We start from the raw sequence: 27706 nt of genomic DNA, 5'->3' as shown, positions 1-27706 counted from the left end.
GCGCGCCGACCTGCGGAGCGGCGGCCGGGGGCGACAGGATCGCTAGGCAGGCGTGCGCACACCGGCAGTGCAGACAGGTGGGCGACTCCGCCCTGCACGCCCGAGCCGGCGGAGCTGGGTCCCAGACGCAGCCGCGCCCAGAAGAGCCGGTCCTCCTCCCGGTCCCCGCCTCCGTCGGAGGGCAGGTAACTTCTCAGCCAAGGTCATTCTCCAGGCCCGCCCACGCCCTCGGAGCGGCTGGCTCAGAGTGGGCTGGACGGAGACCTCGGGGCTGCCGGGGACTCCTGGCAGCCCGGGGCGGGTGGATGGTTGAAGCGCCGGGGCGTCGCTGCCAGCACCTGCGAGGGTGAGTTTCCACTGCACGCAGCCTCGGGGTGGGGACCGCCCGGCTCTACCCAGCCGGCACCCGCAGGTGAACTGGGCCGCCCTAGCCCTGCTGTCCCGGGCCGCGTGGTCGGCTGTCGCCATGGGAACGGTTGGTACCCAGATGCTTCTAGGCTGGGAAGGGAGGTAGAGATACTCTGAGCCCCACGAGTCAAGGAGCCCCCTTTCAGGCCACGCGGAGCCGGGAAACCCTGATGGAAACAGGACCCCTCCCCCCTTTCTTTTCATTTTTTATTGCTCAGGCGTTGGCGTTAATCACAAGCGAGGATGTGTTTACAGGATGTGAGTTGAGTTGTTGCCACCTTTGCCTTCTGAGAGCTTCTGATGCCTCATGGTGACAGGTGCAAACACTGAAGGGCAATATGAAGCCAGTAAAAAAAAAGAAAAGCGAAGAACCTGAGTTGGAGCCCCTGTGCTGCTGTGAGTATATAGATCGAAATGGGGAAAAGAACCACGTGGCTGCTTGTTTGTGTGATTGTCAAGACCTCGATGAAGGCTGTGACAGGTAAGCGTACAGTTTTCAGATGCTGACCCAACTGCTGCTGTTGATACGTACCGTATATTCTTTCAGGTTTGCCTTCCAGAGTGCTAGAATTTGCTCTTGGTTCTATTCCAAAGGATCTAAAATAGAGAATTGTTTTTGATGTCGTGTGAGGATTTTGTAAAAATGAGGTAGGTAGCCGTCTACGGCTGTCCAGTTCAGTTCTTGAGGACTTGAACAGTTTTCTTCTTACAGGATGAGCATGGGGAGAACACGCAGAACAAGGGATAGTAGGCAAACTAAATGTGTTAAATAAAGAGCACAAACCAGCTCAAACTGCAAGTTTAAATGAACGATCCAGGAAGTTGTTACATTTCCAGTGATCTTAATGGAGCCCATGAAAGGCATCGTTCCCACTAGGTCACATGGGTCTTGGAGGTTGAAAGATGGTTTTCTGCTCTTGGCTCACCCCTTGTTTCCAGGGAGAAAGGTCATGTATGCCCCACAGAGAGGACTGTTTTATGTAAGCAACAATACCATCTTGACTGTACTATTGTCTTATCTTTGGCCTTTACTTTCACCAGGATCTCAACGATGGAACTTGCTATCCAGAGGGAGACTTTTTAGCATTAGTGAAAACCATTTTGTATCAAGCGACAATGAACTGGTTTTCCCCATCTTTTTCTAAATCTGTATTTTTAAACATCTACTTATGGAAAGCATGATATGCGAGGAAGAGGGGTGTTGGGGACACGCTTTTCCCAGAAGCAGCCCCTTTTGGTTACAGAGTCACTGTAGGTTATTAGTCTAGCCATGAAAACACTCTCCCAGGGGACCACTGCACTCTCCTGTCAAGATTCACTCTTAAGCCCATAACCTCTTTATAATTGTTCCTTGTCTTTTTCTATAGTCTTTTTTAATAGGTAGCCTTAAATATAGCTTCTTTCGACTTAGTCTGAAATCCATACTGAGAAAATAGAGCACTTTGCACTAATGACTGGAGAGACTGTGCTGTTTCCATAATGGCTGTCACTCAGGACCGCGGCTTCTCCATTAACTTTGCCGACTCTTCGCCTCTCCTGGCCCTCGAGGCCTGGAGACAGGCTTCCCGCATCCCCCCTGACCCTGCTGCTCTGTGACTCCAGGCCATCGTCTCCCACTCACTTTACGGTTTAGACCTGCTCAAAAGAACTGTCTAAAGTTATTTTTCTGTAACCTACCTTAACGTTCTTGCCTGTCTTAGTCCACTTAGGCTGCTGCGACCAAATCCTCCAGAGTGGGTACAGAGTGGTAGAAGTGGAAGCCTACAGTTCTGGAGGTGGAGAAATCCAAAGTCAGAGGTGCTGGCAGATTTAGTATCTGGTGTGAACCCTCTTCCTCATAGATGGCATCATCTTGCTACATCCCCACATGGCAAAAGGGTGGATGACCCTCCTGCCTTGATCTTTTTTTGTGTGGATGTTAATCTCATTCATGCTCCACCCTGTTGACTTCATCACTTCCTAAAAGCCCTACCTCTTAATAAGCTCGTATAATAAGATGTGGATTAGGTTTGAACTAAATGAACTTTAGTGGGCCACAAATATTTAAATCTTAGCAGTCTACCTCTGGTCCCACCAATGAGTATCTTCACAATCAAAATACGTTCCTTACATCCCAACAACCTCACTTATTTAAGTTAAGTCTGGACAGTGGTCTGAGTGGCACTGTCTAGCTCATACAGTGTCCTTCAGCTTCGGGCCTGTGGATAACAGGCTGTGGGCAGAAGGGAGGCAAAGAGCACTTCCTGCTGCTGAAAGGACCAAGGTTCAGTTCCCACTATCCACATGACAGCTTACAGCTGCCTGTAATTCCCAAGGGATCCAACACCACCCACCCCCTCTGACCTCAGTAGTCAAGAGGCACACATGATACACATATATACATGCAGGCAAAACACACGTACACATAGCAAACAGAGAAGAGATAACAGTTGTGTACTTTGAAAACACAATAGTGAGACATTCATTGAAAAGACATTCCCATGGCAAAAAAAAAAAAAAAAATGAGAAATGGGAAATGGGAAAGAAAAAGGGGAGGACAGGTCCCATTCCCACAGGGCAAATGACAAGTCTTTTTCGTTTTTTGGAGACAGGGTTTTTCTGTGTAACAACGCAAGTCTTAACTATATGCCTACCTTCCAGACACACTGAGCTGGAAGTTGGGCTCCTGAGGGTGCAGCTCACGACGCAGCTCTCATGGGTCAGAGTCTTGTTCCTGCACAGGGGCGGTGTGCTGCTAGGTCCACCATGCCGGGGTCTTGGTCAGTTATTGCCCTGCAGCTTTACCAGGCATTGCCCATGAGTACACAAGACAACACCCTAGTGAGGACTCTGTGGGGTGACTCAACTCTACAGCACTTCTTAGCCTTGGCCTTGATGTTCTCTGGAACATTCTTTGACACGTGCATATAACCATGTCCCCCCAACTCCTGTATTCTGTGGGGCTGTAGAATTGGGAACATACGATGCCACCCAAGTTTACTATTGATGTCCTTGAGTGTAGTGGCCCCTGCAATCTCCACTGTACCTGGCTTTTCAGGAACCACACTATACCAGACTGTAGGAAGCAGAGACTTGATGTGGTACTAGCAGTGAGCCCTGAGATTTCAGGGGTGTTCTGAGCCACTTCCTCTCAAACCATGGTGCCATTCAGGCCCAAGCATTCTAAGCTTGTGATAGGAATGCAGCCGCAGTCTCCGAACTGCTTTAAGGGTCATCCTCCCATTGTCTTGATTCATAGCACAGGGCTGAGCCGTTGTCATCTGATGATGGACTCTTTCACACAGGCTTTCCCAGTTGTTATTGTGAGCTGCCATGTGGGTGCTGGGAACTGAACCAGGGTCCTCCAGAAGAACATTCAGTGTTCCTAACCACTGAGCCATCTTTCCAGCCCCCACAGTTGTTATTGTGTAAACAAGCTAAGAAGTCTGAGAACTTTCCAGATCTTGAGGTGCTGTTTCCCCTTTGGTTTTACATATGTCTTTTGCTTTGGTTTTGTCTGTCTGTTGGTTTTCCGAGACATTTCCAAGGCAGTGTCTCTCTGTGTAGCCTTGGCTGTCTTGGAACTTGCTCTGTAGATCAGGCTGGCCTCGAACTCACAGAGATCATCCTGCCTCTGCATGTGCCACTACTGCCTGGTTGTATACATTATGTTTTTAAGGTCAGTGTATGTGTGTCATATGTGATGTATGTGTATGTACACGTGTGGGCTCCTTGTGGACAGTGGTTGGTATTATGTGTCTTTCTGAGTTGTTTTTTTCTGCCGTATGTTTTCAGACAGTGCCTCTCACTGAGCCAAGGCTTCCTCAGTTGGCCAGACTAGCTGACCAGTAATCTTCAGGAATCTCCTGTCTGCGGCTGCCTGCCCTGCAGCACTAGGAATATAAGCTCACACCACCATGCCTCTCTGTTTTTATAATGCATGTGCCTGTATATCCATGTATGTCCCATGGTTTTTATGCATAGGTCAAAGGACAACCTGCCAGAGTTGGTTCTCTCCTTCTACCCTGTGGAACCTTGTAGTATGGAGGTCGCTAGTGTTTTTCCCGGCTGCCCAGATTCCCAAAATAATTTCATAGAAACTGTATTAATTAAATCACTATTTGGCCTATTAGATCTAACTTCTTATTGGCTAGCTTCTACATCTTAATTTAACCCATTTCCATTATTTTATATTTTACCACAATGCTTGTGGCTTACCGGCAAGGTTCCACCAGCATGTCTGTCTCTGGCAGTGGCTCCATGGCCTCTTTCAACTCTGCCTTCCTTCTCCCAGCATTCAGTTTAGTTTCCCCTGCCTAGCTCTGCTCTACCCTATCACAGGCCCCAAACCAATGGTATTCACAGCATACAGAGGAGGATCCCACATCAGACCCTGAGAATGAACTCAAGTCATCAGCCGTGATGGCAGGCACCCTTATCTTCTGAGTCATCTTGCTAACCCCTGTCCAGATTTTCACATGGGTGTTGGGGATCCAGCTCAACCCTCTTGCTGTTGTGCAAATACTTTGTCAACTGACCCATCATCCTAGCCCCTAAAGTCACCATTATTATTATTAATTATTGTTTGTGTATGTATTTATGTGTAGCTGAAAGGGGTGTCAGATGTCTTATGCTATAAATCCACCACCCTAATTTTTGAAACAAGTTCTCTTCACTGAATCTGGAGTTCACTGACTGGTAGAGTGTGTAGCCAGTCAGCTCTGGCGGTCCACCTCCTTAGTGCTGGGGTTACAAATGCATACCATCACGCCTGTTTTTTTACATGGGTACCGGGAATCTAAACTCGTGTCCTCAAGTTTGTACGGCACGTGCTTTGCCTACTGAGTCACCTCCCAGCCTCTCATGCAAACATAAGCATCCAAGAGAAACTGTGCAGAAACCCTGGACACTTTGATTAGAGGCTTCTATCAATATTCAGTCCCATTACCCTTCCACAAAACACTAGGACATGAAGCCATCTGCTTCATACATGGTGCTTTCCTGTCACGTCTTCATGTGGTGAAATTAATAGGCTCCTTTGGCCTCTTTTATAATGGGTCTAACCCCATTCATGAGGACTCCTGTCATGACCAAATCACCTCTTACAAGACCACCCCCCTGAAGGTCTCACCGTATTGTTGACTATGACCTTAAGTTGCTGGGATCAGTAATCCTCCTGCCTCAGGCCTTCATGCAGCTGTAAATAGGTGAGTGCCACCATGCTCACCAGCCTTATTACCTCATGCTCATGTGTGAGGATTAGGTTTTCAAACTGGAGCACTTACACAGCAGCCCGTCTCGCTGTGCAGAGTCAGCAGACACTGTTCTTTTTAGTCCCTGCTTGTGTGGACGCCTGTCTATCACAGCCTGGCTCACTCCTCTGGAGCTGTACCCGTTTCTCTTGGCTGCAACACCGCCTGCCTTCTTCACCAGCTGACCAGGCTAAGTACAGACCACACTGTTCTGCTAAGCCCCTTTGGTGTCCGTCCCCTGAGCTTTTCCGAGTTCATTGGAAGAGCACTGCCACTTATGTAATACTTTTTGAATTTTCACTGCCAACTTTTACAAAAAGATTCATTTGAGTGTCTACCCACCCATTCGGGTCTAGACATTTGTATGGAATATGTGCATATACCTGTGTATTTAAGGAAGAAAGCTGATTGTTACAGTTATAAACATTATCTTCCTGTTCTAAAAAAAATGATAGTTGAATCTGAAAAGCTTGGTTTTGCAGCGAGGGAATGAAATGTTGGCTTTTGTTGTCCTATCATTTATGCTGCTGTTTGACATCTGGGGCCCTGTGAAGCACATTGTTCTGCTCTTTCTAAATAGATGGCTTACCTGTAAATCAATGCGGCCAGAGACTTGCGAAAGAATCACAGATACAATTTCTGATCGCCTCCGGATTCCTTGGCTTCGAGGAGCCAGAAAAGTTAATATTAGCATCGTCCCTCCACTCGTGCTTTTGCCAGTTTTCCTTCACGTGGCTTCCTGGCATTTCCTGCTGGGGGTAGTGGTTCTGACCTCCCTTCCCGTGCTGGCACTCTGGTACTACTACCTCACTCACAGAAGGAAAGAACAGACGCTGTTTTTCCTCAGCCTTGGACTGTTCTCACTGGGTTACATGTACTATGTGTTCCTGCGGGAAGTGGTCCCCAGAGGGCAGGTAGGGCCCACCCAGCTGGCTCTCCTTACCTTCGGGTTATTCCTGATACTCTTAGCCTTGTACCGAGCCAAGAAGGATCCAGGCTACCTCAGCAATCCAGCTTGCAGTGACAAATGCCCCAGCAACAGCCAAATCGAATGCCCGATCAAAAAAGGGCAAGAGAAGACCAAAGGGTTCCCTGGAACAGATCCCTCAGGGAGCCTCAACAACCGCACGATGAAGGATGATATTAAGGGCTCCTCCAGGGTGGCACTTGACAGCCCTGCCAAGGTGAAGGAGGACTGGTGTGCCAAGTGCCAGCTAGTACGGCCTGCCCGGGCATGGCATTGCCGGATATGTGGCATCTGTGTAAGGAGAATGGATCATCATTGTGTCTGGTATGTTGGAAAAATCTGGAAGCCCAGAAAATAAGTTCATAGGCTACCCATATTTGCTTTTCCTCTGTGCTGTCCTGAAACGTCTCTTTCCCCAGTTTTACACCTTGTAGATATTTGTAGGCTGTGAGGATGTTCCCGCTTAGTCACCAGGTTCCCGGGTTTCACAGATTTAGTCCCTTCAATTTCCTGAAGGAGATGAGCAGAAAAACTTTGGGAGAGGCTCCCTGCCCCCCTTTTCCTTCCAGTTTTTCTTTGGTGGGTTGAAAAAAAGAAGAATAATTTATCAGGGACTGTGGAGATGGCTAAGTTGGTAGAATCCTTGCTATGCAAGCATGAGGACCCGGGGTCCCTCAGCATCTGTATACAAAGCCCACGTGCTTTTGATCCCAGCACTGGGAAGGCAGAGGCAGGAAGACCACTGGGGCTTGCTAGCCATCCCATCTAGCTGGATTAGCAAGTTGTTGGTTCCATGAGAGACCCTGACTCAAAAAATATGGTGGAGAATATTCTCTGTTCCCACATGCAAATGTACACACGTGCATGCTTGCCTACGAGCACACGTGGTTCCTGTTTCCAGGTGACTACTGTTTTCTGGCTGTACATCCTTAATCATTTTATGTAAACAGGGATTTCCACACACCATTGTAGTTGAGGTCTTATCAGATATCCCTTAATTGGTTTTCTGCCCGGAGATAGACTTTGTTTTGTACCTTCAAGCTGGCTGGTGGCAGCATCCCCTCACATCCAAGTGCGGCAGCTAAAATTCTGCTGGGTGATGCTGAGCTGAAGGGAGCGAGCAGGACTCGGCTCTGAATGCTGTCAGCAGCAGGTGTGCCTGAGCTTCTCTCAGGGGCTCTGTCTAAGGAACTACACCTTAGGCCTGCAGAGAACGGATAGAGTGAGTGCAGGAAATGCGCGTGGGGGGGCAGTTGAAATGGCCAAGTGCATGGCCCTAGGATAGGGACACCTCTTTTCTGGGACTTGTCTTTAGGTGTAAAGGGTTGTTTTTAGTTTAACGCATGCACTTTTCATTTATCCCCAATGGGTGCTTGTGCATGCAAGTGTGTTGGCCCATTTCTGGATCCTTGTTTGTAGAATCTGATAGTTTGTCCTGTAGGAAACCTCTGGCCACTGAGCACCCTGGGATGATTGGGCAGAAGAGAGCTGACCTGTGTACCCTGCCTTCACAGAGGCCATTTTTTTAACCTGACCTGCTTCCTAATATCTTGTTCTCTACGCTGCACTACAGTTTTAACTGCACTGAGTCCATTTGTTGCTCTCATGCACAGCGAACATATTTTCCAATTTTGTGCAGTATTTCTGACTGTACTTTTAAAGTTTTCATACTGCTTAATTTCAACTTTCCTCATAGCTGGATGAGGGACTTATTAATATTTAGGATCAGGGCTTAAGGGGTTTAGCCCAATGGTAGAATGTTTGCATAACATGCACAGTGAACCAGGTTCAACACCCAGTACTACATAAAAGCCCATATGTGCCTATGTATGTATGTTTATGTATGTATAAGCTCTATATTTAGATGGGTAGATTTGCCAGCTGGGTTCTGCTTTTTTGATTAGTCATGGCTTCAAACTAAGGGATAATGGTTCTACTTTTCCGTAGAGAATATAAGACTTTGTCACACAGTAGACAGGGTTTTGTTTCCCTAAAACTGAAACCTAAGATGACTTAGGGTTTCATAACTGAACGTCCTACTGTCTCTATTTTAAAGGCTTTCTTGTATATCGTGTGGGTTATATGAGACATTTTCAAATGTGTTTTCCCCCTCTGCTGTTTTGAGGATAAACAGCTGCGTTGGAGAATCAAATCATCAAGCATTTATACTTGCCCTTTTGATCTTCTTGCTCACTTCGGTGTACGGGATATCGCTGACCTTGAACACCATTTGTAGGGACAGAAGCCTCTTCACAGCCCTCTTCTACTGTCCTGGAGTTTACACAAATTACAGGTAAGTTATGGAGCCCTCTGTTAAGAGAGCCAGTGAGGAAGAAATAATTGTTGCCAGAAACAGACCGTTATATGCTCTTAAGTTAGCTGTTTTCAGTCAAGCATAGGGCAGGCTTTGGAGATGCTGGACATCCCTAAAATTGCCAACAAAGCTGTGCGGTGGTGATGGGTGTGTTCTAGGGTGATATTCACAAAGCTGTGCAGTGGTGTTGGGCGTGTTCTAGGATGATATCCACAAAGCTGTGTGGTGGTGTTGGGTGTGTTCTAGGTGATCAACAAAGCTGTGCAGTGGTGTTGGGTGTGTTCTAAGATGATATCCACAAAGCCGTGCAGTGGTGTTGGGTGTATTCTAGGGTGATCAACAAAGCTGTGCAGTGGTGATGGGTGTGTTCTAGGGTGATATCGACAAAGCTGTGCAGTGGTGTTGGGTGTGTTCTAGGGTGATCAGAAAAGCTGTGCAGTGGTGATGGGTATGTTCTGGGATGATGTCAGAAGCATCATTGATGGCACACACCTTTAATCCGAGCACTTGGGGGTGCTGAAGCAGGTGCATATCTCAGAGTTTTGTTTTACAAATCACATTCCAAGACAGCCAGGGCTACATAGAGAGACCCTGTCTCAACAGGCAAACAAATAGGCTTTGGCTTTACCAGGAACTCCTGCGGCTGAGACGTTCCTATGTGCCTGAGGTCGCAGTGGGATCCTTTTGAGAGTTGCTCATATCTCTGTAACCTTTCTTTTCTCTCTAACCTCTCATGGTTTGTTCTGCTCTAATTTTTTTTAATTTCACCACTCATGATTACTGTGTTATCTAGGTCAAGAGTCCTCAGGCATCATTAGGTGGGAACCCATTTATAAACTGTACAGATTTCCGTGCAGTGGTGTAATTGGGATTCTCATGTGTGTCCTGCTCCTCGCACCCCTACAGATGAAGGGTGCTCTTGTCCCCCCCACACACACCAAGAATGCTCTTGTCACTCCCACCCCCACACACCAAGGGTGCTCCTTGCCCATACTGTTTGTCCCTTCCCCCTTCCCTCAGCATGGGTGCTCCGTGGCCTCTGGTTTGGTTCTTTTCTTTCTCCCTACTCCTTGTTCTCAGAGCAGCTTCTGCTTCTGCTACCCTGACACCCTGTGTGTTGTTAGTTCTTGTTAGTCTCTGCAGAGCTCCGAGCTCCGAGCTCCCCTACTCTAGGTTTGGACATTGCAGGTATTTTAGAGAGATTATTGACCCTCTCTTCTTGTGGTAACTGTCTACTTTAGACATATGGATAGTCACTGTGACATTCCTGGCCAGCACGGGTGACAAGAGTAATGCAAAGTGTCTGTGTGCTTCGTGGGGTGAGGGGGGCCCAGTCCCACCATTACGTCTCACCCCACTTTATGTGGTGATTGCTGTCACCTCAGCTGATGGTGGAGTTTTGGATTTGTAATCTGTGAGGTCCTGTTTAACTTCACACATGAAGAGTCTGTGTGGTTTCTTCCCAGCTAACTCTTCACCGTGCATGTGTAAATGAACATGGCCTGATCTTTGATTATTCTAAGAGACAGCCCCAGCCCATAGTTCATGAATGAGCCTTGAAGATGTTTTCCTGCCCTGCCCCTGTGTGATTTAGTTTGAAATACTACGTTCCTACAGCTCTTTTTTTATTTTTGAAATTTTTTATTTAATTTACATATGCCAAGTGTGTGTGGCTGCTTACACAGGCCCGAAGGGGGCGTCCGAGTCCCTGGAACCAGAGTCACAGGTGGTTGTGAGCTAACTTACTAGGGTGCTGGGAACTGATCTCATGTTTTGTGGAAGCGCAGCAAGCACCCTGAAACCCTGTGCCATTGCTCCAGCCTGGCTCCTACATATACATAAAGGGCTGTTAATGTGGAGAGTTGTCCTTGTAGTACTCAGTTAGCACTAGACTGTAGACAGAACATAGCCCTGTTCTTAGATTTTTGTCTTCAACTTCCTAGAGCACGGCAGTAATGACCTCCTGGAACCTCTGTTTCCTCCTGAGTTAGACACAGCTTAGGAATTGCTCATTTATTCAACAGGTGCTACGAAGTATAATGAAACAGCCTTTGCTAAATATAACATGCTGGGAAACTATGTACTGAGAATCCAAAGGAAAATTTAAAACCATTTGGACATTGACATTCTGAAGCTACTGTGATATCCTCTAATCAGGGGAGAGGATGCTCAGGTCCTTACTAAAGAGTACAAATGTTCAGAAAGGTTCCTTTCTCCAACACAGCTCGGCTCTGTCCTTCACCTGTGTGTGGTACTCCGTGATCATCACCGCGGGCATGGCCTACATCTTCCTCATCCAGTTGATAAACATCAGCTACAATGTGACCGAGAGGGAAGTCCAGCAGGCCCTTAGGCAGAAGACGGGCCGCCGGCTCCTCTGTGGGCTCATCGTGGACACGGGCCAGTACAACAGGGGCTTCCTGCGCAATTGGCATCAGTTCTCCACCCTGGGCACACACACTGCCCACGCCCCTGCTGAGGACATTGTCTGAAGTGCCTTCCGTGCAGCTCAGAGGGACACTCCTTTCTCTGTCCTGTCCATTTCACACTTCGGTATCCACGAAGGGTTCATCTTCATCACCGTCTTCTCAGAGGTGTAGGGCCATGCTCAGGTTTGAAGACAGGACCGAAGAAAAGGTCATTTTCCTTCTGCTGTCATAACTTAAGGGATTTTGATACTAAAGCTGCAGGCATAGAGCCATTCCTTTCCAGTCACCTTGCTGACTCAGTCACCAGAAGCTGCCAGGGATGTGCGTTACACAGGCATAGGCCAGTAGGAGTTTCTGCCCGTTCATCTGAGGAGGAGTGTTAATAGGATAGTTCCTAGTCCTCCTTTCAGTTCTTAAGAGCCATATGACCCCTTGGTAGAGTGGCTTTCCCGAGTCTCAGGTTCATCTGCGTGGGGGCCTCTGCTGCCTAGCTACCTCATGGAGCAGCCATGAGGGCCATCTGAGGAAGGACGTGGAAAGTACTCTGGTCCAACTCAAGCGCTCGGCGGGATCCCTAGGACTGAAGCAGCCTGCAGACCAGAACATCGAAGCCAATATTATTAAGACAATCGGTGTGTACAGTTATAGAAGTTCTTAGTGACAGACCTTGTCCTCACGGACCCGAGGTGACAAGAGGCTTGATGCTGGCCATCTCGTCTTGAGATGCTGTGTGCAGTGGGCAGTAATTTAAGTGGCGAGTGTTTGCTGATGGATCATTTTAGATTTACTCTAATGCTAACAAACATTAATTTCTTTCCTCCTTCCCAGTTCACGTGGTGAGGTGCTAGCACACTGGTGGGTGATGGTGGCTGGACAGGAGGAGACTGTCCTGGGAGAACATTCCACCACCTCCTGCCTAGGGAGGCTGATTAATATCAAGGGCTTGATTTTTTTTTTTATTATTGTTCGTGTATCTAGTGCTGTAGGTTTATAGAACACAATGGGAACATGCGCCTGGCATGAGCTCTCGGGGTGACTGACAGCTTCCCACATTCACATTGCTGCTTGCTCCCCCTTCCCTACTGAAAGTCTCTAGGAGAGAAGAACTGGGTATGTATGCTTTTCAACAGTGGACACCTGACTGCTCTTCCTAACTCTCGATGCTGAGCTGCTCCATTGTGTCCCAGAGCTGGAATGTAGGAAAGACTGTGTGTTCCTGCAGAATGCACCATCTTTCTGTTCCTTTTTGACGTGTTTGGTTTTTACACATGTACTTTTCTGGAATCCCAGATCAAAGATAATTTTTGAGACCTTAAATTTGCCTTGGCCTTGTTACTCAGAGATGGGAAACAGTGCTGCATTTTCCCTTTTGTGCCTGCTTGTAAGCTTTGAGAGGAAATACCACCGCCTCTGAATCAGCCCTGTCCATTGCAGCAGGGGCACCCTTAGACTCGCCACTAACCAGGGCTCTCCTGAAGACAGGCGCCACATTTTCATCCAGGGCTGTCATTGCTCTCCCCAGAGATCTATTGTTTAACAAACACTAGACTCCATATTCTACTGGGGTTCGCTAGAGAGAGCCTGGGGGTGTTTGCAGTTTCTTCAGCGATGCCTGTCCCTGGCATAGAGTCAGACACTCATTTAGAATGAAAGTTGGCTTGGATACAACTAATTTCTGTGTGGGTTTTAGGTAAGAGAGATGGTAGTAATGTCAGACAGTGTATGTGGGCAGAAATTGGTAGTTTTCATGTCTCTTGAATGCCAGGTATATAGCCAACTCTGAATGTCTGGCTGCTGCCAGCATTTATAGAAATCATATAGTCAGTATTTGTAGCCTGCCTCGTCTCCAGCAGCTGTGCAGATGTGATGTGATGGTGAGCGCTGCAGCAAGACCCGTCACTGGGAGAATGAGGGATGACCACTGCCTTCCTCAGAGTTTGCCATTAAGGGTCAGTTCTCCTCCCGCCATTGGGAGGACTCATTCTCGGCTCTGCAGCTCACTGGAATGAAACGAAGACGCTTAGGTTTCTTTTCTTTTTAGATTTTCTTTGTGTGTGTGTGTGTGTGTGTGTGTGTATGAAGGCCAGAAGAGCTCTCTTGGAGCTGGAGTTACAGGCATCTGTGAGCTACCTGCTGTGGGTGCTGAGAACTAAACTTGGGTCCTCCGGAAGAGCAGCCTGTGCTCCTAACTGCTGAGTCATCTCTCTAGCCCCGGAGTTTAAGTTCCTAGAGAACTGATGGGAGGGTTTCAGAAAGTCAAACCTGTGAGAAGATCCTTGTTTTGTGGATCTTTCAGCCTTCCCATTCACTCTTCCCCACTGAAAGTGTCTAGGAGAGAAGAACCGGTATGTACGCTTTCCAACAGTGGACACCTGACTGCTCTTCCTAACTCTCGATGCTGAGCTGCTCCATTGCGTCCCAGAGCTGGAACAGGAAAGACTGTGTGTTCCTGCAGAATGTGCCGTCTTTCTGCCACAGAGATGGGAGAGTAATATGAGGAAAACTCCCTCTTGAGGTGTTTGGTTTTTACACATGTACTGTTTTGGGATCCCAAAGATCAAAGGTCATTTGTGAGACCTTAAATTTGCCTTGGCCTTGTTGCTTCATAGAGGGGAAGTGGGAAATAAATACTCAGCCTCCTGAAGGGCTTGTTTCTAGGAGACAGTAAACCAGGGGCTGTCCACAAGCAGCCTCCGCTAGGCCCCAGGGTAGCTTTGGCATATATTCCTAGACTTTTGAGCTTTCTTATGATGGTCACATGTTGGTGGGATTCTGTTGTAGGCCTTGGTATTCTCCAGGTGGTAAAAAAATTTAACTGGCCGGTTGTGGTGGCGCACGCCGGTAGGATTTGCTGAAGGAGGCAGAGGCAGGAGGATCACGAGTTCGAGGCCAGCCTGGGCTACACATTTAAAAAGAAAAAAAAAATTTAACTGGAGCTTTTAAAAGGTCAAGGCCTTGCTGGTGGTAGTGGTGTGGCACGCCTTTAATCCCAAGCACTCTGGAGGCAGAGGCAGGTGGATCTCTGCGTTCAAGGCCAGCCAAGACTACACAGAGAAACCCTGTCTTAAAGAAAACCAAAAACAAACAACCCCCTCCCAAAAAACAACCAAAAGCCAACCACTAACAACAAAGAGCCAGGCCTTTCTCAAACATCCAGTGTGGGTAAGTCCCAGTCCCTTGGCTGTGGAGCCTTTCTCAAACATCCAATGTGGGTAAGTCCCAGTCCCTTGGCTGTGGAGCAAGTGCTCCCAGAGATGTGCCTCCAGACAGCAATTCTCTCTTGGCCTGCATCTGAGCTTCATAAAGACCCCTGATGTTTCTATCGCACCATCATGCACATTCCCAGCAAAGAGCAGTGGGCCTGCTTGAAAGAGAAGATCAAGACTGAAGGAAGGAGAACCCCTTCGCTGGTAGACATATTTCTTAGGAACTTGCAACGTGCTGTGTGGTCGTCCTCACAGCCTTTTGGCAGGCTACTCTGAACACCACTAAAATGAAGCCCTAGATGTATTTTAGGGACAGTGCTGTCTGTTTCTTCAGCCACGTGGCTGTCTAGGAGATTGTAAACCTCTGCTGTCCGAGTGGCGCTTTCCTTTGGTGAACGCATTGCTTGCCGTCTACTGTACCATCTGCCTAGAAGGAAGATGGCTGAAAACTTCTCTTATGCAATAGTCCTCAATACTTCTAATATTTTTAGCAAGAGAAAACTTTGTATATCAGAACCTTCCACTGCCAGAAAACACAACGCCAGTAAGATCCTGTGTAATGCTGATATCTGCTCAACAGGCTTATTTCCTTTGGTAGGACATCTGCTTTTTATAGAAAGGTCAACTGACAGAAGCAAAAAACTGTAGACACACAGCTTCACCCTCAAAGTTTAGGAAGAATGTTCTGTGCACTCGCCCCTCTCTTTAAACTAGCTGAGTGGGCTTCTATGACTTCACTCTCTGTTAGCCATATTTTGGTACCCTGCTTTTTAAAAATGAGACTTTCTTCCAGACAAGTAGAGGATGTGACTTGCGCTGGAGGCACCTGCTTGGAATCTGGTTTGCTTAGCAGCAGTTTAAACATGCAGAGGTCATGTGGGCAAGAATGAAAACCATGTTAACTGAGCACCACATGGAACTCACGATGAGTCCTGCTGCTGGTGGACCGCCATCTACACTGGAGCTGCTCTGAGCATCCACTGTGGGGACAGTGGGGAATGGTGAGCGAAGCAACCTTGCTCCACGCTGGGCTTGAGCCTTCCTGGGGCACTGTTCACCTTTAGAAATTCTTATTTAAAAGGCAAAGCTTTAAAACCAGAGATGGTTTGTTTCTAATGATACAAGTAGAACTTGGATTAGTTTCAGGCAAAGCCACTGACAGGACGCCATGTAAGAGCAGCAAGCTCCATTCATGGTGCCAGGGTCTGGGTGATTCGATGATTTTTTAGGGCTCAGGGACCTTTGCATCTGATCTAATTTCAGGATCTGGTGTTAAGACTAACAGAAACCCAGGAGTGAATTTAACGTTAAATTCAATATTTAATATGGATGGCCCATCAACAGGAAGTGGGATTCCTCAAGCCAGGCCGGAGGCTGAGGGGACAGTTGCACTTCTGTGTCTGTGCCCACATCCTGCCACCTCAGCTCAGAAGCAAGGCCTTTTAAATGGAGATTTTACAAAACACTGCCATTTGTGCAAAACAAAGTCCTGTGACAAGTTGTTTAAAAGGAAATAAAGTGCTTTCTTTACAGAAACAGTTGGTGATTCTTGGTGTGTCCTGAAATGGTTTGCCTTAAGAAAACCCCGTGACCTCCTGACAACTTGGTCCCCGCCAGTGGTCCTTCGCTGACCCTGAACTTCACCTTCCTCTTTTCCTCCCTGGTTTTGTAGATCAGATACTGTTTATAAAGGCACCAGTTAGCAGTCATGTTTCAGACCATATCTTTACCATGGCCCATCAGGAGTCTGATCCTTGCAGAAGGGTCTATAAGCTGGTACTGTGGCCCTAGTCAAAATATGTGTCCCAGAGAAGCAATTTCTGATTGGTGCTTGGGGTGAAGCAAGATAAAGTTTAAGATAGAAAACTTAATTTTATATGACTTATTTAGGACATGTTTATTGAAGGAACTCACCCTTTTCTGCAGGCTTGTCACTAAATTAATATTTGTGTGTGGTTTTGATTTGTTTTTAGTTGTTACTGGCCAATATTTTCATGATTGTGCTATAATTATAAACAGTGGTTTAGATGGAATGAGATTAAATATGACTTTAGTCCCATTTTTCTTGTGGCCATTGGTCTTCAAAGCACGCGTGTTTTTGGATGATGGCCATATGGTGATGTTAAAGAAGAAGGTGTGTGGCTGGGTTGCAGTTCTGCCGTTCTGTTGTCTCAGCCCACCCTCCACATCTTCCATGACAAAAGGACCAGAGTCTGCACTGCGCGAGTACGGCTAGGTGGCTTCAGGACGATGCTGAATCAAGCACGCTCACTAGTCTACCAGTTCAGATGTCCTGGGCACCACCATCTTTCTCATTTTACTGTGTGCATTTGTAGACTGTTTGAATTTGTCATAATAAAGATATGTTTTATAATGGGAAAAATTCCTAGCAGATGATTCTGTGTAAAAGTTCACAGAAGGGAACATTTGATCAATCTTTATAGAATCCTAAGTATTAGAACATTCTTTGAATTCAGTATAAGTTGCCAGGCCAAGCAGACAAAGCAGATGGATTACTTAGAAGCTGCAGTTGGGAGCATGGCTAGGCATTTTGATGAGGGCTGGGTGGTCCTCGCTGGAGCTGTTATTAGCTTTTGGAGTTTCCGTCATGCTCCGCAAGGTGCTTGGGCGTCCTAGATGCTCTGAAATCAGGATGGGCCGCTGTCCTGTGCTGCAGCTGTGTAGAATGCCTTTTAACTGTGCTTGCCATTGGGTAGGATGGGCCCTGTTGGGCACATGTCCCTCATGCTGTGGTCATAGGACGTAGGCTGCCCCTCCATTCTTTTCTAGGTACTCACTGCTGTCTGTTTCCACCCAGTCTCACACTTGACCAGCATCTCACGGGAAGTGGTAAGGATACATCTCTCTTCACAAGTCCAGGCAGGCAAACCCTCGTCCTTTTTAAACTTTATTATGCTAAAAATATATAAAATACACAGAACAGTGGTGCTCTAGACTGCTCCCTTGGATGACCCCACTGTGATAGACAGCTGCCTAACCACCCAGGAAAGATCAAGAAGGAAGAAAGAACAAATTCCCAAGGTAATCAATCCCACTGGCTTGTACATTCTAGAAAGTAAACCAGGTTCAGGTAGGTGTGTGGGTGCGTGGAGATAACCTTCATGGATCCCGGCACCAAAGACTTCCTTGAGGACAAGCACGCAGCTACTGGTGCGCAGCTGTCACAATGGTGTCAGCATCTGGAAGTCCGGAAGGATGTCAGCGACCTTCCGACGAAGTTGGTCTCGCCGTTCCTCTTTCACCCTTTCTTCTTTTGTAAATTTTACAAATGCCTTCCATGTCTGAAGCGTGACACTGAGAAGCTTCCTTTAAGGAGAAAAGGGGAGAGGTGGAAATCAATGGGAATTCCAGTAGTACACAGTGTATTAAAGGGGAGAGGTGGAAATCAATGGGAATTCCAACAGTACACAGTGTATTAAAGGAGAATGGACGGGGATAACTGTGATCAGTTGCCGTTTGCACAGACAACCCCGTGCTGACAGTACAGGCTTTGGGACTTCTTGGTTCATCTGCTCACAGCCTGTCACTGACCAACCCGGACCAGGAGTTGTGATGGGTGGGCAGACAGCCATCAAGGTAAAAATTATATCTGGAAGAGCTAACTTAGGGCACTGAGGCCTAATTTAAAGCTTGACTGGTAAGCGCACCCCCATCTACAACAGAAAGCATCTCTAATTCAGTTGAGAAAAAATATGCTAAATACCAAGTATGGGAAGATGGTGATGGGGGGGGGCACATGCTGAAACAGTGCTGTCCTTGGGAAGCGTGTGTGCCTTTTGGGGACTGACCAGTGCCCACACCAGCTCTGCACTGGGCATGCTGGGGTGAGGCCTAATGTCTGCCCACTTAAGCAGCTAGCCTATCAGAGTCAGCGCTGTGGGGAGGGACAGTGAGGGAGGAACACCGGAGGTGTTGAAAGGCACTGCCTCTGAACTGGAGAGGGCAGGCCCTGAGTGAAGGCGAGGAGTCGCACACTTACAGTTGGAACACAGGCAAGGGTTGCCGAGGCGGTTTGTAAAGCTTGAGGCAGTGATATTTGCTCTGGTCTCTTGGCCAGCTAACGAAGCCCCAGAATGGACCTCAGTCATTAATTCTATGGCTGTTGGTTGGCTGATATTTTAGATAATGTTGGCTTTTGTTGGCAAAAACATTACTTTTAAAACGAGGAGGTCCCAATGAGCAGATCTGCTTCCCTGCATTCAATTTCTACCTACTCAGCCCACTGGAGAGATTCCTGGGCTGGACTTGACCCCACCTCCCTCCCTCCCTCACCTGCTGTTTACAGCTCCTCTCCCTAACTGCACTCCGGGGTTTCTGACTCTTAGACTTTGTCTCTTCCTATTCTACTCTCCTGAAGTCTCCTTTTCAGGGTCTGGCATGTGAAGACTATGCAGTCAACAGGAAATGAAGCTCGCCTGCTATGACTGTGTCTCTTTCCCACTTTGTTCCTTGTTCCTGGCTCCTCTGTTTCTGCCCCACTGGCCGCTTACTCTGCCCCTCAGAGGCACAAGCCCACCTCTGCCCAGCAGCCCGCCTCAGCATGTCTACCATTTCTGTGCTCTGTTTATTTCCCTAGAGCAAGCAGAGACTTCAGGAGAGTAGAATAGGAAGAGACAAAGTCTAAGAGTCAGAAACCCCGGAGTGCAGTTAGGGAGAGGAGCTGTAAACAGCAGGTGAGGGAGGGAGACGGCGACTCCACACCTCACAAGCCTCCATGTCGCAGAGGGGCTGCTGCAAATGCCCACTGCACTAACTGCTTCCCAGGAGTGACCCTTGACCATCAGAAAGGGTTTTCCTGTCCAATCTCAGAACATTTCTGTACAAATGCCCAGGGAAGTTCTAGTCAGAGAACACATACACACTTGTTTATATTTGTGTGGATTACATTATTTCTCCACAAATAAGACTTAATTGTATTTTAAACATTAACTAATAATACATTTACACACAGAATTCAAAACAAGGAGAAGCTACCCTGTTAGAGTCGAAGGCTACATGCGAAGGAAGGGAACAAATCTGTCACTGTACAAAAGTCCTTAGCTGTAGCAGGGACTTGTGAGGAGGAGGGGCCTGTGGGACAGTGATGTTCGACTCTGACCTCAGTTGTGACACGGGTGTCTGGTAATTACTGCCTTTGTATGGATTACACACTTAAATTTGTGCTGTATTTCAGTGTTTAAAAGGTCAAACTAAAATACAAAACTCTGTTAAGGGTACTTGTTGCTCTTGTAGAGGGCCCGAACTTGGTTTCTAGCACCCACATGTTGGCTCATAACACTCTAGATCCGATGCCCTCTTCTGACCTCCGTGGCCACCATGCATGCATGTGGTACTCACACATTTGTATCATACACATTAAAACAATCCCTAGAAAATGAAACTGTGTGACTAATAAGGAACACATTTACTCAGATACGTCCCATGAAGCTCACATTCGATCCCTGCCAGCCCTGGGCGGCTAGGACAGGCGTCCTCGTAATTTTATGGTTGATTTCCAGTGCTGCTCTTGCCTGTGAGCAGCCCCCACCTCAGCTTTTCACGGCAGCAGCAGGACATGGGAGAGGCGGCTGCAGAGTCGGGGAGCGCAAGTGCCAAGCCTTACCTGTCACAATGTTCGGCTGCCATCTCAAGTTTCCTCTGGGATTTGATCTTCAGATCCCTGACCATGGTCAACCAGGCCCTGAAAACCTTCTTCTGCAGTAAGTGGGCACAGAGTTTTCTTACTTCTTTCTCCAGATCAGTGACATACTAGTGGGTGAAGACACAATTAAAAATGAGAGGAATATAATATCAGTGGACGAGTAGAGTAAGTAAAAAAACAAATGGGAGAGAACCAAAACAACATACAAAGCAAAATTTAAAAAAAGATGCAGAAGGCTGAAAGATAATAAGGCAGCCAAAATAATATCTTCTGCAACGTACTATAGCAACAGCAGCAATTCAGGAGTACAAACAGGTGTAAGATTGATTGGAGGTTTCAAAATCAACCTAAGTACTGTGTGACCAAAACAAAACAAACAAACAACCCAAGGACTATAAAACACAAAAGATGAAGTAAGGATTCATTATAATATAAACACATAGACTTTATGGGAAAAGCATCGTGTGCTTGGGATTTAATACTAACCAAAGTTGACAACATTTTAAAGGAATGAACTGGATTCATGACTCTTTTTGAAAATCCAAAGTGACTGGCATTATGAAGGCGATTTAGTTTTTTTTATTGGGGAATTGAGCAGGGAGATGTATTTACTTAGTTTTGGTTTTCTGAGGCAAGGTCTTACTATATACTCTAGACTAAGCCCTGAATTAATGGCGGTCCTCCTGCCTCAGCTTCCCAAGTGCTGAGATCATAAGCATGTATCATCTGACATGGCTCAAGGAGATGCATTTAAAGTTCTTTCCCTGTGTCCGTACCTGGAACCAGCTTCGGAGGACTCTTCTACACAGTAGGTGGGAATACAGCTGATCAGCCTGGGCTGTTCTCACAGCCAGAGCTTCCTGGCTATACCGGAACCAAGTGAGCAGGCATTTTCTTTGAAGAGCCAAAGAGTAATGTTCTTCTGCTACCTGGAAAATGTTTGAATGAAAAGAGGAACACCATTCCTTAAATTTTAAATCACTTAAGGGAACATACACAGCTAAGGAAATGATAGTACATAGCAGGTTTAGATAGTTATGTGGATTATATACAAGAATCTTGAGTTGCCTATAGTCTGTGTCCAGAAAGACACTGGCTATTGGCCTTGTTCTGTGGAGGTCACAGATTCACATGGTGTTGACTCTCTGGAGGTCGCAGGCATTCGCTGGTTATGGAAATAGAATAAGCAGCTTCCACGACATCATTCCAAGTCCACTAACGCTGGCCTGGGGGCTGGCAGTGCTCTTAGTTTGCTCTCCTGGAACCTGGACAGCAATTCCACAACAAACGGCTCTTTATTATGTACTTAACCATGTCTAATTGAGGAAATGCCAATGCTTTCAATTAGTTTTATAGAATGAACTGTCACCATGATTGAAATTTAGACATTATCAATAAACCACAAACCATTGATTCAAAAATAACATGATGAATATTTTAATGTCTTACCAATTTAAGTGGCCGGGAGTATCATCCCAAATAAATACAACTTAGCTTTTATGTGTAAAAGAGAGACTGTTATGTTCCCTTGACAGGAGAAAAGACCTCTCTAGACAGCGACACATTTCCCAGGTTTCATCTAGTTACCCAGCACTGTGAACCTGTTTCATCCAAGCAGATCTCCTCGAAGTCGTATTTACTGGCCAGAACGGTCATCACAGGGGACTCTATATGACACATGCAACCCTGGCAGCCAAGTGCAGACTAACATTCCATCTGTTTTGAACTTCTTGATCACTGACTTGAATGCCCTGTTCTAAGTACTGGGCAGATTTGTCAGGGGAATTTGAGACATTTCATTGGTGTTGGATTTCAAGGATCCCTGTGGCAGAGAAGATTGCTGTTCTCTGTAATAGCATTATGTACTCTTTGCAATGTAATTTTACAGAACCTCCCAATGGAGTAGATGGAGCTTCGTTCCTTCTTAGTGACCTTGAGCCTGGTTGTGTGATTGTGCTCTGTTCAATGAAATCCTAGCGGGCAGTGTTAGGTAGCTAGTTAAATTAGCAGCCTGGAGGACACAGGGAATGAACCTTCACGTCATAATGAGCAGTTTATAAATCCATGGCCTAGAGCTATGGGGCTGATTATCACTCAAAAGAATGAAGAATGGGACCTGAACATATCTTCTGCCCTGGAAAGAGACATGACATTCCAAATGAGCAGACTGTCACTCATAAAAAAGTTATCTATTATTTATTTTATTTTCATTATGTATCTGTGTATTTGGGTATTTTTTTTACAGCCTTAGAAATCGAATACCTGCCTTAAACTGTGAACTGGGACAGTGTGGCCTCAGGTCACTGTAGACCGCCACCCCTGGGAGGGTGTCCTCTATTTTATTCTGCAATAAATTTTACTCATGATCGACTGTATAGTCTGTATTCAGTCATGATGGAGGTCACGAGGACCTTGAAAGCAAGGACTCCAGAGCAAAGTCCTGGTGATGGACAGCAGGGGTTCACAACAGGGCTTGGTCCATCTGCTAGTTAATTGCTAGGCGGAAAGCACAACCCAGGTAGCTCCATATCCAGTGCGCAGGACTAGGGAGAGACTAGGACCGAAGCTATACTGGCCTGCAGACTCCTGAGAAAGGAGCATGAATTGTAACCGACTTGAGATTTCGGGGTTGTCTATGGACTTTATCATAGGGATCCAGCCACTTCCCACTTTCTGCTGTAAACCATGCTAAAACTGAGTCGCCTCTATTCCTCCTGCAGTGGTGATCTCTAATAAAACCACTCTAGTTTCTAAAACCCCTTAAATTACAAGTATTTAGATAACCAAATCTAAACTCTTACTCAAACCAGTTATCTTTCTGCTTTTTGTTTCGTTTTGTTTTTGTGAGACAGGGTTTCTCTGTGGAGCTTTGGAGCCTGTCCTGGAAATCGCTCTGTAGATGAGGCTGGCCTCAAATTCACAGAGATTGGCCTGTTTCTGCCTCCTAATGCTGGGACTAAAGGTGCACCACCCACCACCTGGCATTTTTCTGGCTTTTTAAAAGCACTAAACACTCTCTAAGCTAAAGCATGTATCCGCGAAAGGCCTACTTTCTAATCTGGGGTTTGATATGATGGCATACCTCAATGCTTTCCTTGCTTTGCATTCTCAGTCTCTTCCAGGGCTCCAGACCTTTCTTCCTTAGCAAGACTTTTTCATAATGATCTTTGGCTACTGCTTCCAACTCTTGATTTCTCTTCATTCTCTTCAGTTTCTCTAGTTCTTTCTGGGGGGAAAAAAAGAAGCGAAAAATTCCATGAGTAAAAAAACCTGAAGAATTTCATTTAAATAAAAAGCCAATGAGTTTAACACATAACCACTAATAAAATAGTGTGCTGGTTATTATAATAGAACTCTGGAACACACACACACACATGCATGGGTGCACGCACGTGCGCGTGCCCAAACACACACACACACACACACACACACACACACACACAAAGAACATTGCTAAAAGAGTTAGAAAAAGTTGGTTGTGCCCTCTATCTCAATCTAAGCTATGTATTCTTAGGTTTATTCAATAATGTTCATAGAAATGAGCTTTACTCCCCTCATTACTAAAAAGTCAAGAGAAAAATCAGGAACTTTCCCTTATTACTACAGAAAACCCAGCAATGTACACCTTTACTAGAGTTATGACGTAGAGCCTTGTATATAAATAATGACGGTCAAATGACAACCCCACTGGAAGTCTAGAAGAATATTCTTAGCACCGAGTTGTTTTTCCTTCCTAAGCGAACAGTAAGTCCAGATATAAGCTAAAGTATTTCTCCTCATCAAACAGCCTTCTGTCCTGAGTAGACAGATTAACTACCCATGCTGGTTCCGAGACAAAAGACACCGTGTGCTTCTCACAGAAGGCTACACTTGTGAGTGGTGTGCCGGAGAAGGATGACAGGAATGCAATGGTCTACCCTACAGACACCATTGTCTATTTATTTCCTCTGAGTAAAAGCAGTCTGAGGTGGAGGCGGAAGAGAAAAGTGGACTGAGCTGTACATGGCAGAGCTCTGCGGGCAGACTGCAGACGGCTCTCAGAGCCGTCCCTCGTGGGGCAGAAACACGACAGCATTCGGGTTCCTTTTTCATTCTCTGACTTCATGTCATGAAAAGGACAGTGGTAAAAAGGTTGATTCAACAAGCTACTTTGTGTGCCTGAGCCTTCTACAAGAAGCAGCAGGGAGGGAAGGGGAAGAGGGAGGGAAAGAGAGAAACAGAATCAGAATATTTCTAAGAGGGAACGGGGAGTGTTCTCATCTTCCAATTCAGTCACACATCTGCAAGCTCCTGAAAACAAAATGTCCACATTCTTTAGGACATTACATCAAAATAACCTTTATAGTCTTTATTTCAGACACTCAAGATCCTTCTTGAATGGAAGGCAGATATCAAAGCCATAGACAAGCATGTCTTCATGAGTAGTAAAAGGAGGTAAAGAATAAACGAGGAGACAGAAATGGGGTGTTTCCACATGGAGGGAGCTGTCCCTACACCAATGGTGGCTTGCAGACAGACACCAGAGCCGGATTCTCACCCTCTGGAGAAGCGCTCGGGCTCAGGCTAAAGAGCCCACTTGCACGCACTCACATTTATTTTCCACCTCTTTGTACAGGAAGTGAATGGCAGCTGTATGCACTCTGCTGAGACACTGACATGGTACAATTCTGCTTTGAGAAAGCATTTATATTGGGGATCTACACAGAAGGGTTTTAAAGAGCACATAGTTCCCTCGGGTTAAGAAGCAATATTAAATACAAGTTTCTCTCTGATTTAAATTATATTTTGCATAAATACCAATGACGCGCAAAAACAATGTCTCATCTAAATGTTTATCTGTATCATCCACTATGTCTTGAGAGAAAGATCAAAGATCACAAGTATGGTACAGGAAGTATAGGGCGCTCAACACCGCTCTCACACTAATTTCTTCACACTGGATCATGGAAATCAAAATAGAAACATGCTGAATTATGCCAATTTAAATAAAAGCAAATAGAACCAAAATATAAGCACTAACAAAAGTCCCTTTGACCCATGGGATTCAATGCATCCTCTATTCCTCACCTCGCCTCACTTCACTGGAAAAGCCCAAGTCCCCCAGAGGCACTCTTGTCCAGGCCATGAACGATGCCTGTGTTTCCAAATTAAAGAGTTACTTGTCTCCTTCAGAACTGCGCTCAGTCACACTTCATTGGGTCCCCTACTCCTCCCCTAACCCAAACACATCTCTCACTGTTGTGACTGTAGATTCTCCTGGGTTCTCTGGAAAAATATTCACACATCCTAGGCTGTGGCCCTGAGCTTTCATCTCTGTCCAGACAATGTCCCTGCCAGGTTGATTCTAGTCACTTCCAGAGTGTTAAAAACACTGACATACTTAAAATTTCTAGATTCCATATTCTCATCCTGATGGTCAAGCTTCTCTGTCAGCTGTGTGTGCCTAACAGGTATCTGGCATGCATTCGTGTGTCTTGCGGAGGCCTCCTCTGTATCCAGCAGCTCAAATACCATCTGCTCAGAAGAGTTTTCCCATCTTGTTTCCCGCACGACTCTCCCCTGCCTACTTCTTTAGGTGTTGACCCCATTACCTCTTTTCCAAATGGGAATAGGTGGTTTCTAAAGGCAGGGATGATGTCTGTCCTTACTGCTCTGTTCCAACACCCAGAACAAAGACTAGCACATAAGAAGATATTTCACAGGTACTTCACTTTATCATGGTCTTTTCCCTGAAGACTTCCCTTGTCCTAAAGCTTAACATTACATGTTGTCTTGATCAGTCTTTTGCCACCTTGACACTAGCTAGAGATATCTGGGAAGAGGACCCTCAGCTGAGAAAACGTCTTGGTCAGATTGTCTGTAGGCAAGTCAATGGCGCATTGTCTTGAATAGAGGTGCGAGAGTACCAGGCTTTTTCTTTTCGGTCACCAACCAGCTCCCAAATCATGACACAATGCTCGGCCTTCGCTTAGCTCTCATCTGGCTAGTTCTTTTAACTTAAATTAACCCATTTCTCTTTCTGTCTTGCTTTCACTGCTGCTGGCATCTGCTGGCTGTGGATGCCTGGCTTCTTGCCCTGGGGAGTTCCTTTGTTCTCTCTTCCTCCTCTCATTTCTCTTTTTCTTTCTAGATTTCTCTTCCTATTTACTCTCTCTGCCCACCAGCCTCACCTATCCCTCTTCTGCGTAGCTATTGTCATTCAGCTCTTTATTAGACCAATCAGGTGCCTTAGGCAGTCAAGGTGAAACAAATGCAGCGTAAATAAAAGTAACACACCTTTATACAGTTAAAGTAATATTTTGCAGAATAAACAAATGTAACACAGATTTGCCTAGTTAAAAATAATATTCCACAACATGGGAGGGCCCAGCTCACTGTGGGCAGTGCCACCCCTGGGCAAGTGGTCCTGGGTGCTACATAAGAAAGCAGGGTGAGCATGCCATGAGGAGCAAGTCAGTGAGCGGCAATCCTCCATTATCTCTGCTCTGGTTCCTGCCTTGGCTTCCCTAGTAATGGTCTGTAACCCATGAGTCAAACAAACTCTTCTTCCCCAAGCTGCTTTTGGTTATGTTCTTTATCATAGCAATACAAAACCAAACTAAGGCACATGTCCTTTCCACACACAGAACTGGGTTTATCTTATAGTCTGTATGCAGAGAAATATATGTGACTGTCCCTGAAACAATCTGTCATAGCAATAGTAGGACTGCTCATCTTACTAGAAAATATGGTACCTCTGCCGGACAGTCTGCTGATGAATTCAGTGAGCAGAAAAACCCTGCCAACTAAAAGAAGTTAAACCAGATTTCCCTCAAGGACAGCCAGCCACATGCAACTGACAGAGAAGTCACAGCAGGTACTGGTTCAGGAATGCCACCACGTTTTTGTTGCCCACAGGAATAGCATCACCATGGCTTTGGAGGCTGTGTATCTGGGTCAGCTATAGGAAGTCTACAAGGAAGCCAGGAGCTGTTGTGCAGAAGATGATGCCTCAAAAGCAGTAAGACCATGTGACAAACAAGTGGAAAAGCACACTGTGCACAGCATGCTCACACAGAAGGCAAAGGAGACACCGGACACATGCACTCTAGAGCTGAAATCACTCTCACGTCGATCACAGCCACTCTGCGAATGCACCGATCTCAGATTTAGGTGGTTCCGGAGTGAATGGAAGCTGGTCTACATGAAAAGGCTTTGTGTCTGTTGCTATGGGCTGGCATTTCTAAAAAGGAAAGGTTTGGGCTTGGTAGAGTGAGATAAAACACTCTTCTGGCTAGTAAATTTTTTTTCGACCATTTTTTCATCTGTTCAAGCATTTTGCTTCCAACAAAAATAAAGCTGGACAGAGAACAGAGCTAATGCCTTTTTGTGAATTGATCTCAGGCATGTAATTGTCCCCCAATGGAGGGACAGTCACTGTTAAGGAGACATCGAAGCGTCTGCTTACCTGAGAATGCAGAAACTACCAGGTATTGAGTTGCTAGAGTTG

The 27706-nt window shown here is 46.2% G+C and overlaps 2 protein-coding genes across 3 annotated transcripts in view; one reads left to right on the top strand and one right to left on the bottom strand.

Moving 5' to 3' along the window:
• The first annotated feature begins 60 nt into the window (after window positions 1-60).
• Zdhhc23 (zinc finger DHHC-type palmitoyltransferase 23) lies at window positions 61-13408 on the top strand. 2 transcript variants are annotated; one of them, XM_038345771.1, is made up of 5 exons: window positions 61-185; window positions 627-889; window positions 6220-6930; window positions 8732-8899; window positions 11145-13408. In XM_038345771.1, the coding sequence occupies exons 2-5, from the start codon at window positions 747-749 to the stop codon at window positions 11410-11412; spliced, it is 1290 nt and encodes a 429-aa protein (XP_038201699.1). In that variant the 5' UTR covers window positions 61-185; window positions 627-746; the 3' UTR covers window positions 11413-13408. The 2 variants fall into 2 exon arrangements, with proteins under 2 accessions (XP_038201699.1, XP_038201698.1); XM_038345770.1 differs by lacking the exon at window positions 61-185 and adding an exon at window positions 220-346.
• A 4042-nt stretch (window positions 13409-17450) lies between these two features.
• Window positions 17451-27706, bottom strand: part of Ccdc191 (coiled-coil domain containing 191) — a 66792-nt gene continuing 56536 nt past the window's right edge. The window contains exons 14-17 of the mRNA XM_038344392.2: window positions 23300-23443; window positions 20994-21146; window positions 20179-20324; window positions 17451-17882 (exon numbers count right to left, since the gene is read on the bottom strand). Of these exons, the coding sequence (XP_038200320.2) occupies window positions 17738-17882; window positions 20179-20324; window positions 20994-21146; window positions 23300-23443 (588 nt within the window). The 3' untranslated portion in view covers window positions 17451-17737. The remainder of the gene's footprint in view (window positions 17883-20178; window positions 20325-20993; window positions 21147-23299; window positions 23444-27706) is intronic.

The sequence above is a fragment of the Arvicola amphibius genome, chromosome 10 (assembly GCF_903992535.2).
Source record: "Arvicola amphibius chromosome 10, mArvAmp1.2, whole genome shotgun sequence".
Taxonomy (NCBI): domain Eukaryota; kingdom Metazoa; phylum Chordata; class Mammalia; order Rodentia; family Cricetidae; genus Arvicola; species Arvicola amphibius.
The sequence above is the reverse complement of the archived record's forward strand: the minus strand, read 5'-3'. Positions and strand labels throughout refer to the sequence as shown.